Source organism: Staurois parvus, unplaced genomic scaffold (genome assembly GCF_062004578.1).
Source record: "Staurois parvus isolate SC_StPar_1 unplaced genomic scaffold, SC_StPar_1.0 ptg000719l, whole genome shotgun sequence".
Classification (NCBI taxonomy): domain Eukaryota; kingdom Metazoa; phylum Chordata; class Amphibia; order Anura; family Ranidae; genus Staurois; species Staurois parvus.
Window position 1 is genome coordinate 3933797 of NW_028318515.1, and position 13797 is coordinate 3947593.

The 13797-nt window shown below is 41.4% G+C and overlaps 1 protein-coding gene across 2 annotated transcripts in view; it reads right to left on the minus strand.

Annotated features, from left to right (window-relative positions):
- Window positions 1-13797, minus strand: part of DHX37 (DEAH-box helicase 37) — a 96858-nt gene that overhangs the window by 65723 nt on the left and 17338 nt on the right. For both annotated transcript variants that reach the window (XM_089653713.1, XM_089653712.1), the window contains exons 5-8: window positions 11681-11999; window positions 8149-8297; window positions 5243-5335; window positions 3666-3762 (exon numbers count right to left, since the gene is read on the minus strand). In XM_089653713.1, the coding sequence (XP_089509839.1) occupies window positions 3666-3762; window positions 5243-5335; window positions 8149-8297; window positions 11681-11999 (658 nt within the window). The remainder of the gene's footprint in view (window positions 1-3665; window positions 3763-5242; window positions 5336-8148; window positions 8298-11680; window positions 12000-13797) is intronic.

Below are 13797 nucleotides of genomic sequence, written 5' to 3' on the forward strand. Positions count from 1 at the left end.
GCCACCAATTCACAAAAAGAACATTGGGGAATTGGATAAAGTACAGAGAAGGGCAACCAAACTGATAAGAGGCATGGAGGAGCTCAGCTATGCGGAAAGATTAGAGGAACTTAATTTATTTTCTCTTGAGGAGATTAAGGGGGGATATGATCAACATGTATAAATAAATCAGTGATTCACATAGTGAACTCGGAGTAGAGTTATTCACCCTGAGGTCATCAAAGAGGACAAGGGGGCACTCTTTACGTCTGGAGGAAAATAAATGTAATCTCCAAACACGGAAAGGTTTCTTCACAGTGAGAGCTGTGAAAATGTGGAATAGGCTCGCTCAAAAGTTGGTTCTGGCCAGCTCAGTGGATTGCTTTAAAAAAAGGCCTGGATTCTTAGATACACAGAATATAACTGGATACTAACATTTATAGGTAAAGTTGGTCCAGGGAATATCCGATTGTCTCTTGGGGGATCAGTAAGGATTTTTTTCCCCTGCAGGAGCAAATTGGATCATGCTTTGCTAGGTTTTTTTGCGTTCCTCTGGATCAACTGTGGGTATAGGATTATAACTTTTTTTTTTTTTTTTTAACTGGATGGACTTTTCTCTTTCTTCAGCCAGACTATGTAAAAAATGAGACAAAGATAAATCATTTTAGAACTTTTTCCACCTTTAATGTGACCTGTAAACTGTACAACTCTATTGAAAAACAAACTGAAATCTTTTAGGGGAGGAAGTAAACATAAAAAACGAAAATAATGTGGTTGCATAAGTGTGCACACCCTCTTATAACTGGGGATGTCACTGTGTTCAGAATTAAGAAATCACATTCAAAATCATGTTAAATAGGAGTACACCTGACATAATTTAAATTGCCTCTGATTAACCCCAGATAAAGTTCAGCTGTTTCCTGACATTTTCTTAGTCGCATCCTAAGCAAAAGCCATGGTCTGCAGAGAGCTTCTGAAGCATCAGAGGGATCTCATTGTTAAAAGGTATCAGTCAGGAGAAGGGTACAAAAGAATTTCCAAGGCATTAGATATACCATGGAACACAGTGAAAACAGTCATCATCAAGTGGAGAAAATATGGCACAACAGTGACTTTACCAAGAACTGGACATCCCTCCAAAATTGATGAAAAGATGAGGAGAAAACTGGTCTGGGAGGCTGCCAAGAGGCCTACAGCAACATTAAAGGAGCTGCAGGAATATGTGGCAAGTACTCGCTGTGTGGTACATGTGAAAAAAATCTCCAGTATTCTTCATGTGTCTGGGCTATGGGATTGAGTGGCAAGACGGAAGCCTTTTCTTACAAAGAAAAACATCCAAGCTTGGATAAATTTTGCAAAAACACATCTGAAGTCTTTGAAAAGCATGTGCGAAAATGTTTTATAGTATGATGAAACCAAGAATGAACTTTTTTGGCCATAACTCCAAAAAGATATGTTTGGCACAAAAACAACACTGCACATCACCAAAAGAACACCATACCCACAGTGAAGCATGGTGGTGGCAGCATCGTGCTTTTGGGCTGTTTTTCTTGAGCTGGAACTGGGACCTTAGTCAAGGTAGAGGGAAATATGAACAATTCCAAATACCAGTCAATATTGGCACAAAACCTTCAAGCTTCTGCTAGAAAGCTGAACATGAAGAGGAACTTCATCTATCAGCATGACAACGACCCAAAGCATACATCCAAATCAACAAAGGAATGGCTTCACCAGAAGATTAAAGTTTTGGAATGGCCCAGCCAGAGCCCAGACTTGAACCTGATCAAAATCTGTGGGGCGATCTGAAGAGGGCAGTGCACAGGAGATGCCCTCGCAATCTAACAGATTTGGAGTGCTTTGCAAGGAAGACTGGGCAAATATTGCCAAGTCAATATGTGCCATGCTGATAGACTCATACCCAAAAAGACCGAGTGCCGTAATAAAATCAAAAGGTTAGTGTAAGGGTGTGCACACTTATGCAACATTATTATTGTATTTTTTTTTTATTTTTACTTCCCTCCACCTTAAAAGATTTCGGTTTGTTCTTCAACTGAGTTGTACAGTTTATAGGTCACGTTAAAAGGTGGAAAAAGTTCTGAAATTATTTATCTTTTTCTCATTTTGTTTACATCACAAAAACCTGACATTTTAACAGGGGTATGTAGACCTTTTATATTCACTGTATATATATGGGTACTTTTGGTTAACAGGATTTCCAGTCACAACTATTATTTATAGATTAATATACTGAATCTAGAGATGCATTGGCAGTACAAATCCAAAAGAGAGGCACCGCCCACTTTGATACCAGTAGAACCTGCAGAAGCTAAATTTCTGGGCAATCCTGCTATTTGACAGACTGCCTAAAGCTCAGTTCACCAATATGTAAAGTGTATAATGCATCTGGAGGGCAGGCAGACTCAGCTGGCTATCAGGAAGCATGGTCAATGAAAACCAGCTTGATTTTCACCCGTGCAAGTGGGATCCACACGAGAGACCAGTTCAAATATTATCAGAGTAAGACAATAGGCATAAGAATAATTTTAAACAAATGCTTTTCTTGGCCAAGTATAAATAAATTTTAAATGTGACACGAGTTCCTCTGTAGGAACCTGGCATGGCACCCACAATCCACTGATCGCAGTTGCAATGTTTTAAAAACAAAAATATTCAATTGCATATTTTTTTCCAGCAAATATATGTATATTTATTTATTTTTAAAGGTGGACTAAGCCTTTAAAGAACTCCAGTAATCACTATTATCACCCAAATTGGTAACGATCTCGAAAACCTTAATGCAAAGAAAACAAACGTTTATGTGACAAATGTTTATACTTTATATAGTCTCATGCCTCTAAACCAGGGGTGTCCAAACTATGGCCCTCCAGCTGTTGAAGTACTACAAGTCCCATCATGCCTCGGCCTCTGGGAGTCTTGCCTGTGGATGTCAGAGTCATGCAAGGCCTCATGGGACTTGTAGTTCCTCAACACCTGGAGGGCCGTAGTTTGGACACCCCTGCTCTAAACAGACCAGAAAGTATGTAAGCACTAAAGAAAAAAATAAATGCATTGTTACTTTTCATTATTTCTTAGCTGAACCTTTCTGATTAATAAAAATTGGCTGTCTTGCCATGTTCTTCTCAATGTAAGCTGTGCTGGCAGAAGGCTACAGTGGAGGTGACACAAAACAGTAAGGTTTATTTCCACTTTTGAAGCCACATTGGGATAATACCTACATTACATATTTTGTACATGTTTCCATTTATATAGCATAACTAAAATTCATAAAAAAATTGCTGCTTATCTTTTTATTTGCTGAAAAACCTTACTTAGCTTACCCCTTCTATATGATGTTTAGCAGGGGGCTTGGGAGTTAGGTTTACCATAACTAATTTTCAATACTATGCTGACAATTCAAACTGTCTATATAGTCTAATGTAAAAAACCGAACAGCCCTTGAACTGAACAGAAACAACGAGACAGATCAAATAATTTTTAGGCATGCTGTATGAATGGCAACACAAATGTATAGTGGGAGTTTCTCACATTTGGCTGCAAAGCGAAAAAATAAAAAAAAGTTTCAAAATACCATATTTTTCTGGAAGGTGCACTAGCCATGTGACTCCTGTTATCTGTCTAGTCCAGAAAAATATAGAATAGTAGGTACATGGTACTGATAAAATCACCTTTTGGATTTCTTTCAGCAGGACACCGTCTGTCATAAACTTTATTTTGGTCTCAGAAGAGACATTCCCTTCATATCGGATTTGATAAGAGACCACACTTTAAAAGAAAACAAAAATGCTGTTAATACAGGTGTAAAGAATACATTTGCAAAGTTTCTCAAAAGTGAAGAACTAAATGGTCTAATATTTAATTTAGTCACGACCAAGGGCAGTGCATCTTCTACTACTTTAACAGCCAGCATCTCCTCCTGCTGGCTGCCTGTTACAGCAATACACTTCAGAGGCAATGGAAGCTGCCTATAGGCTCCTCTTTGGCTCTGATGTGTCACAAAACAGCATGTGGGGGAGGAAAAACACCTCCTGGGATTCCGCTGCACAGTATCTGAGGTATTTAAATTTAGAGAGGAAGGAAGGAATGGTACACAGTGGCCTGAGGAGGTAACAAAGAAATGCACTGGAGGTGAAAGTGCTACAAGGGGGATTTTACAGGGAAGCAGAGATGATTTGTGCTGGGAAGGAAATATTTGTACTGGGAGGGTGAGGGAAAGGATACTGTAGATAGGGGTATTTTTGGATAAGGGAGTGCGGTAAATGTTTTGATTATATTATTATATTCATTCAAAATCCATAAAACAACTGATTAGGTTGGGGGGTAAGTGTGGATGCATATGCCAAGACTGAAACAATAAAAGACATGGAAAGGAGAAGGTGACTGTACGCTTCTAGTTAAAAGCATAAAGGTAGAAAACCACTGAAAACTGTTCAGAGAAAAAAGCTGCCACTTTTAAATGTAGATGGGATGGCAAATATGTTTTATAAGTACAGTGACAACAAAGCAACAAAAAATAAACTATAAAAATGGATTATGCACTACCTTATGAATATGTCCCTCAATGATGCACAACATCTCTTTGTACTGTATTCTTTATCATTCTTCTAGTCGGCCCCAGAAGCCTCAAAATCTGAGGCACTTTATAATGAAAATGCTGACTTGAGCTCAGAAGTCAGAGCAACCTAATGCCTTATTAATGGCTCATCAATGCGATAGGCTCACTGACCAATAATAAAGAGCACCTGGCAACTGGGTAAAGCATTATCTTCCTAAAAGGCACATTGCATAGCAGATCTCTGGTTTTGAAAAACTTTTTAAAAGATATGGTTGTTGGTCTGCCAGGTCAATCATTTAGATTTTTTTGGTGCACTTTACAGAAGTGTTTCTCAATCAGGGTATCACAAGCACAAGACCCAGCTTGCTCTACTTCAGCATCATGAGTTGCCATGGTGTGACAGCAACCAGCACTATAACAACCAATGATGCTCTAGGGCCAGGATGCACTTTAACATTCATGGCAATATAGGAGGGATTCTGACATGAGAAAGGGACCTGTTGGGGTGTAGGGATGTTTGTCTCAATTCAGAATGGGTTACCTGGAGATTGTGCATAATTTTAAGGAGTGTCACAACTGGAAAAAGAAAGGATGCTCTATAGTATGTATAGTATCAGTACTTGCAATACTATTTGATCACCCAAGGTGACTTGCTGATTCACAGTGACCATCTCATGATATTATACTAACCTTTGAGGCAAGTTCATTTCTAGTGCCACCCTCTGTGACATTGTCACTGCTGCTACACGTCGTGGTTCAGTAATACCAATTATGTCATTGTCACTATAAAGCAGAAAAATTTAAAATCAGTAAAAAAAAACCTAAAACATAAAAAAGCCTCATATAGCCAGAATAATAGTTACATAGCAATCACTGGTTAAAAAAACAAAAACAAAATAATAATAATACTTTCCTCCCGCCGGGTTTCGACGACTCCCTACTGAAACCCTAATTGCTTACACTCTATCCTTATTGAACACAGAGTCCTGAGCTTGCTTGAAGCGGCAGACTCCTCTTACTGCTCTTCTTTTCCTCCTTTTCTGAACTCTACTTCTTGCTCCCAACCACATGTACATGATCCATGAATTTCATGTGCATATGTTTCATGCATTCCACTCTTACTCTGAATGTAACCACTGTGTTTTTTGCTACATTTTTTGCCTATTTAATTATGTTCTTGAGGCCCAATGCCTTTATTTCATGTTTGTCTCTGTATCAATCTTTAGAACCACCAGTGGCTTTTGAATGCACCCCTTGTATACTGACACGTTTCATGTCACTGCTGTTTGGATGTCACCTCTGCCATAGATATATTGTATGGAAATGTGGTTATACATCTGTTATAACTTGTCTAACATCAATAAAAAGATTGAACAAGAATACACACACACACGGAAAAATAATTATTTGATCCCCTGCAGATTTTGTAAGTTTGCCCACTTCCACTTACAAAGAAATGAAGGGTCTATACATTTTATCATAGGTGTATTTTAAATGATAGAGACTATCAACCAAAAATCCAGAAAAAAACACAAATGTTATAAATTGAGTTGTAGTTCAGTGAGTAAAATAAGTATTTGATCCCCAAACAAAACATGACTTAGTACTTGGTGGAGAAACCCTTGCTGGCAAGTACAGAGGTAAGACATTTCTTGTAGTTGGGCGCCAGGTTTGCACAGATCTCAGGAGTGAGTTTGCAGATCTTCTCTAAATCCTTAAGGTTTCTTGGCTGTTACTTGGCAACTGAAAGTTTCAGCTCCCTCCATAAATTTTCTATAGGATTAAGGTCTGCAGACTGGCTAGGCCACTCCATGACCTTAATGTGCTTCTTCTTAAGCCACTCCTTTGTTGCCTTGGCAGTATGTTTGGGTCATTTTAATGCTGGACGACCCATTCATGACCCATCTACAGTGTTTTGGCTGAGGGAAGAAAGTTCTCTAAAATTTTACAATACTTGGCCCCATCCATTGGCCTCTCGGTTCAGCAAAGTCAGCCTGTACCTTTAGCAGAGAAACTGCCCTAAAGCATAATGTTTCCACCTCTGTGCTTGACTGTAGGGAGGGTGTTCTTAGGGTCATAGTCAGCATTTTTCGTCTTCCAACCCCGGCCAATGAGTTCAATTTTGGTCTCATCCGACCACAGCACTTTCTCCCAATCCTTCTGTGAATCATTTAGATGTTCATTGGCAAACTTCAGATGGGCCTGTACATGTGTCTTCTTGAGGAGGGGGACCTTGCGGGCAACTGTAGGATTTCAATCCATGGCAGCGTATTGTGTTACCAATGGTTTGTTTTGTGACTGTGGTCCCAACTGCCTTGAGATCATTCACAAGCTCCTCCCGTGTAGTTCTGGGCTGATCCCTTACTTTTCTCATGATCATTCTTAACCAATGAGCCAAAAGCCTGAATGGCGCTCCAAACCGAGGGCGATTGATGGTTATTTTGTATTTCTTCCATTTGCGAATAATCGCTCCAACAGTTGTCTCCTTCTCACCAAACTTCTTGCTGATGATCTTGTAGCTCATTCCAGCCTTGTGCAGGTCTACAATCATATTCCTTATGTCCTATGACAGCTCTTTGGTCTTACCCATGGTGAGGTTTGAATGGAAGAAACAGATTCTGTAGACAGGTTGTCTATACACATAACGAGCTGTTGTTAGGAGCACCTTATTAAATTGACAGGACTTATCTGTGTACCACATAGCCAGTCAGTAGGAGCCAGAATTATTGTTGGTTGGTAAGGGATCAAACACTTATTTTACTCACTTAACTGCAACTCAATTTATAACATTTGTATTATGTGTTTTTTTCTGGATTTTTGGTGGATATTCTGTCTCCTATGATAAAAATTATAGACCCTTCATTTCTTTGTAAGTGGGCAAAATCTGCAGGGGATCAAATAATTAACTAACACACACACACACACACACACACACACACACACACACACACACACACACGGGAATGACTGAAACCGGTAGTACCTTCAACAAATGTAATGCTAAAGCAATAAGTGCACATCTGAAATGGTGCTGGGAATGGTTTTTTTTTTTTCCATATTGAACTTGAAAGCACTGACGTCTGACCACATTTCTTCAGTATATATATTTTTTTATGGCACTTCACAAAGCCTTGTGCTGTATAGATATAATTCATTGGACAGCAAACCCTAAGACATTCTACTTCTTGGAACATTACGCTAAAAGTGCGCCATCACTTCCTGTGTTGTAGACCACTGATGAAAGAGCATTCACTTCTGCGTTGTATCCATCCTCCTAAAGCAGAGCTAATTCCCTCAGTGGGTTCCCCAGTAAACATTCAGAGAAATTGAATTTCAGCACCATTACAAAAAACAATGTTAATTCACTAAAATGTTTTTAAAATCTTTAAGTCTCATTTTAAAAATACAAAAAAAGTCTGGCTTTCAAGAGCACCCCTGCTAGAGGTCACAATATGTGACAACATTGTGGGTTCCTGCCTACCATACAACTCAACCCTGCATGCTGTAGCTTCCATGCTGTGGAAACAAACTGTAATCTCAGTGAATGTTGGTAAAAACGTATTATAGTTTGTTAATTTAAAAATAAGAAAACCCACCTTCCATATCCAGCTTCATATAGAAACTGTGGCACCTGGGTTGTTTTTCCACTGCCAGTCTCTCCACACAGAACTACAACAGGGTTTTCTTTTATGGCTTCCATAATGACTTGTTCCTCTGCTAGAATAGGAAGCTTTAACCTGGCCTCCTATATTGGGAAAGAAAATCTGAATTATGCAGAGTTAACCTGTAAGAATTGTTTAAAGCCTGTTGGGAATTTTTAGTGTTGATAAAGCAGAATACTACATGTTTTGTGGTAGGGAAAGGTTTGCATAGTACAGTTATCCAGAGACTATAAATAAAAAGAGTAGAGGTACTTGCTGGAAACAAGTCTCCAACCCTGAAACGAAACAAGAGGGAGGAACAAAGGGCAGTACTTCCAAAATTAGGCCAGGTGTAACACAATCAGTACAATGAAACAAACAGATAATAGTGCAAAAATAAACAATCCATATCCCCCCCCCCCAAAAAAAAATTACTTAAATAATGAAATTTATTTAAAAAAGATATAAAATTCCTTCATATTTTCCCTGCATCATCAAACCTGGGAATTAGATAAAAACTACCTCCTTCCAAAATTATTATAAAATAATCAAAATATACAGAAACTAAATTATCATCAATCTATACAAGATAACTACCGTATTTGCCGGCGTATAAGACGACTGGGCGTATAAGACGACCCCCTACTTTTCCTGTTAAAATATAGGGTTTGAGCTATAATTGCCGTATAAGACTACCCCTCTTCCAACACACACCAAATAAAAATGAAAAAACATCAGATTTGATTTCAATATGGTATGCTATTTCAGTATGGTATTCCAATGATGGGGTGCTATTCCTCCCACTGACACCAATGATGGGGCATGATTCCTCCCACTGATACCAATGATGAGGCACTACTCCTCGCACTGACACTAATGATGGGGCACTATTTCATCCACTGACACCAATGATGGGGCACTATTCCTCCCACTGATACCAATGATGGGGCGCTATTCCTCCCACTGATACTAATGATGGGACACTATTCCTCCCACTAACACCAATGATGGTGCCCCATCATTAGTGTCAGTGTGTGAGGAATAGTGTCCCATCATTAGTGTCAGTGGGAGGAATAGTGCCCCATCATTGGTCAGTGGGAGGAATAGTGCCCCATCATTGGTGTCAGTGGGAAGAATCGTGCCCCATCATTGGTGTCAGTGGGAGGAATAGTGTCCCATCATTAGTGTCAGTGGGAGGAATAGTGCTCCATCATTAGTGTCAGTGGGAGGAATAGCACCCCATCATTGGTGACAGTGGGAGGAATAGCGCCCCATCATTGGTGACAGTGGCAGGAATTGCGCCCCATCGTTGGTGTCAGTGGGAGGAATAGCGCCCCATCGTTGGTGTCAGTGGGAGGAATAGCGCCCCATCGTTGGTGTCAGTGGGGAGGAGGAATAGTGCCCCATCGTTGGTGTCAGTGGGGAGGAGGAATAGTGCCCCATGGTTGGTGTCAGTGGGGGAGGAATAGTGCCCCATCATTGGTGTCAGTGGGGATAATAGTGCCGCATCATTGATATCAGTGGGGAGAAAAGTGCCCCATCATTGGTATCAGTGGGGAGAAAAGTGCCCCATCATTGGTGTCAGTGGGGGAGGAATAGTGCCCCATGGTTGGTGTCAGTGGGGGAGGAATAGTGCCCCATCATTGGTGTCAGTGGGGGAGGAATAGTGCCCCATCATTGGTATCAGTGGGGAGAAAAATGCCCCATCATTGGTGTCAGTGGGGGAGGAATAGTGCCCCAGCGTTAGTGTCAGTGGGGGAGAGGAGCGGCTGCTCCTTCTTTCAGTTTGGCCGCTTGATTTTCGCGGGGCCGTTCGGCTCCGCCTCCTCGCCGGTGATTGGTCGCCTGTGTGCCTTTCCAGTGCTGGCGCCCAATCACCGGTGAGGAGGCGGAGCCGAGCGGGCGGCGGGACCATCGAGCGGCCGAACTAAAAGAAGGAGCAGCCGCGCTTCCTGGACCGGATCGTCGTGGGCCCGGGACCGGAGCCAGGTAAGGTACAGCAGCCCGTCTGCCCACCCCTGTACTTGGTGTAAGTTGGAGGAGGAGGGGGGGCGTCGCCGCCCCTCGAAAAAGTGCCGCCCTGACACCGGCTCGGCGTATAAGACGACCCCCGACTTTTCAAAAGATTTTCAGGGGTTGAAAAGTCGTCTTATACGCCGGCAAATACGGTAGTGCAAAATCCCCGCACACAAATTATAGGCCCCCTAGTGGTAAATTGTGATAATCAACTAATAACACTTTAACTGTGCAAAGTGATAAATATATCCAATTATATAAGAAAACAATTCAAAATCAGTTCAGAAAAACTTGTGATGCCACACTGTGCAAAATAATAAAAGTGTTCAATACACGGTGGTTATAACTTCACTCCATGCTGCAATTGTGCTCTTCGTGATACTCTGATGTGACTCCCCTGAATTTAGCCAAAATGCCCCCTCACCTTCCACATTCGACCCTTGCGGGTCACAAAACTTTATATCTCTGCCAGGTTTTTCATACTCCACTGACTCCACCGACATCAGAGTATCACGAAGAGCACAATTGCAGCATGGAGTGAAGTTATAACCACCGTGTATTGAACACTTTTATTATTTTGCACAGTGTGGCATCACAAGTTTTTCTGAACTGATTTTGAATTGTTTTCTTATATAATTGGATATATTTATCACTTTGCACAGTTAAAGTGTTATTAGTTGATTATCACAATTTACCACTAGGGGGCCTATAATTTGTGTGCGGGGATTTTGCACTAGTTATCTTGTATAGATTGATGATAATTTAGTTTCTGTATATTTTGATTATTTTATAATAATTTTGGAAGGAGGTAATTTTCACTTTATATAAGTTGAGCGCTTCATCATAATATATATAATTTGTTTGCACATATCTTAAGGTATAAAGAATAGGTGATAGCAGCTAACTTTTGGTTACAAGGTTCTGTGGAGCGCAGGGGGATTCTTTGTATATTTATTAGATAAAAACTGCCTATGCAGTTGGGCCTCTCCACTGCTTTGCAAGGATTAAAGCAGTATTAGGCCTAAAACCTGCCTTAGTCCTCGTTCACACAGCGCAATTACCTCCATGCCCTATGTAGGGTGTTGTGTGCATCCTTGTGCTGGCAGTCCAATTGTTGTCTATTGCCAGTAAAACACAGCCCAGCACAAGGCACGGATGTAAATGCCCCGTGCAAACGAGTCCTTAGTGTGCTCACTGTCTGGATAAAGGAGCAACAGAAACACCTTTGGACAGCAGCATTTTCAGTCTGGGGTGAGGGTAGTGTTAGATGCACTAGCAAATTTAGTTACACTAATGAATTGAAGACACTAGTAACTATACAATGTTCCCTTGGTGCCCTTCAATGGCACAAATCTGTGCGCTACATTTTCTGTCCTTTGGTGGATTTCGTCCAAGCCACATAAGCACTGCACACTGTATGTGCCTTAAAGATGAACACTATGAAATATAAATAAGAAACATGCAAACAAACCTGAATTTCAGAGGTCCTGTCCACAGGGATAAAAATCGCTGGTTTTGGTGATGGAGTTGCTGATGGTTGACTTTTAGCAGGAAGAGGCTTGACTTCTAGATGGCAGCTTTGCTGGGGGGTTATAGCTACATTATCCACATCCTCTCTCAGTTCCTCCTTTGCAGTTTCATCATCCTCCTCACCAGAGCTGTCAGTGTGCTCATCATTATCGGACTCTTCACTTGCCACCTCTTCCTCAGACCGTCGTCTGCACTTCTTATTGGCTCCACTGATGCTGCTTATGTATCCCTGAGATGGACCATCGACATCATCTAGTGACCTATAAGAGAATTGTGGAAGAATGTCCTACATGACAAAGTAATATGCTCACTATTGCCTGGAGCATTTAAAACAGGGTGCTCAACCTTTTGAAGAGTGAGGGCCACCTAATTTGGCAGTTAACTAGTAACTGGTCACAGGCCCCTGCCCATCTTCCTGTCCAAGTGTAAAACAAAATGAGACAGGGAGGCCACTGCGGAGGAGCCATTGCAACCCCTGGCACTACAACAGTGGGTTGGGTGTGTGGTAAAAACACATCTCATTTATGGGGCTTTACTGCCCCCCAAACCTCAAATGTAAACAAGCCCTTATGTCCTGAAACCCCTTTAAGGCAGCATTCACACTGATGCACTGCAGTTTACCCACACACCGGGTGCAGCGAAGTGCACCTGCTGCTTTCCTGCATGTTAGCTGCACTTTGCCATAGACTTCTATTATATTTTGCAGGTGTAGTGCACTTTCAGAAAGCGCACCAAACCCTCAGGATATAATAGAAGACTATGGCTCAGTGCAGCTAACCTAAAGGAAAGCCCCAGGTGCACTGCGCTGCACCCGTTGATCAGTGTGAAAGCAGCCTAATAGTTGTTATCCCTTTTGTAGGTGCTAATATACCCATTGCAAAAGCACAGTGTATGTGTTGTTTAACCACTTGCCCTTCAGAGGATTTACCCCCCTTCCTGACCAGGCCATTTTTTGCGATACGGTGCTGTGTCATTTTAACTGACAATTGCACGGTCATGCAATGCTGTACATAAATGAAATATACGTCCTTTTTTTTCTCACATATAGAGCTTTTTTTCGGTGGTATTTAATCACCTGTGCACTTTTTTCTTATGCTATAAACAAAAAAAGACAGACAACTGTGGAAAACCCCCCCCCCCAAGATTTCTGACTTTTTGCTATAAAACATCCAGTAAAATCCCAATACATGTAAATTAATTGGTTTACGTGAAAGTTAACGCGTCTACAAATGGTATATAGACTGAAATTTTTATTTATTTACTTTTTATACTAGTAATGGCGGTGATCATCAACTTGTAGTGGGGCTGCAGCTGGCATGCAGCTGTGCAGGGAAATACACAGCAGCATGTCCTTGCTGGTAGGAGAGAGACCTGTGTTGTTTCAAAAGAAATGCATGTCTAACAAATTATGCACTGATTTGCATGTTCATGAGGGAAATAAGTATCTGATCCCTTTCACAAAACATGACTTAGTACTTGGTGGCAGATCCCTTGTTGGCAATCAGAGGTCAGACGTTTCCTGTAGTTGGCCACCAGGTTTGCACACATCTCAGGAGAGAATTTGGCCCACTTGGCAGATCCTCTCCAAGTCATTAAGGTTTGATGGCTGACGTTTGGCAACTCGAACTTTCAGCTCCCCCAACAGATTTTCAATCAAATTAAGGTCTGGAGACTGGCTAGGCCACTCCAGGACCTTAATGTGCTTCTTCTTGAGCCACTCCTTTGTTGCCTTGGCCGTGTGTTTTGGGTCATTGTCATGCTGGAACACCCATCCACGACCCATTTTCAATGCCCTGGCTGAGGGAAGAAGGTTCTCACTCAAGATTTGCCCCATCCATCGTCCCTTTGATGCAGTGCAGTTGTCCTGTCCCCTTAGCAGAAAAACACCCCCAAAACAGAATGTTTCCACCACGTTTGACAGTTGGGATGGTGTTCTTGGGGTCATAGGCAGCATTTCTCCTCCTCCAAACACGGTGAGTGGAGTTGATGCCCAAGAGCTTGAGTTTGGTCTCATCTGACCACAACACTTTCAACCAGTCCTCCTCTGCATCATTTAGA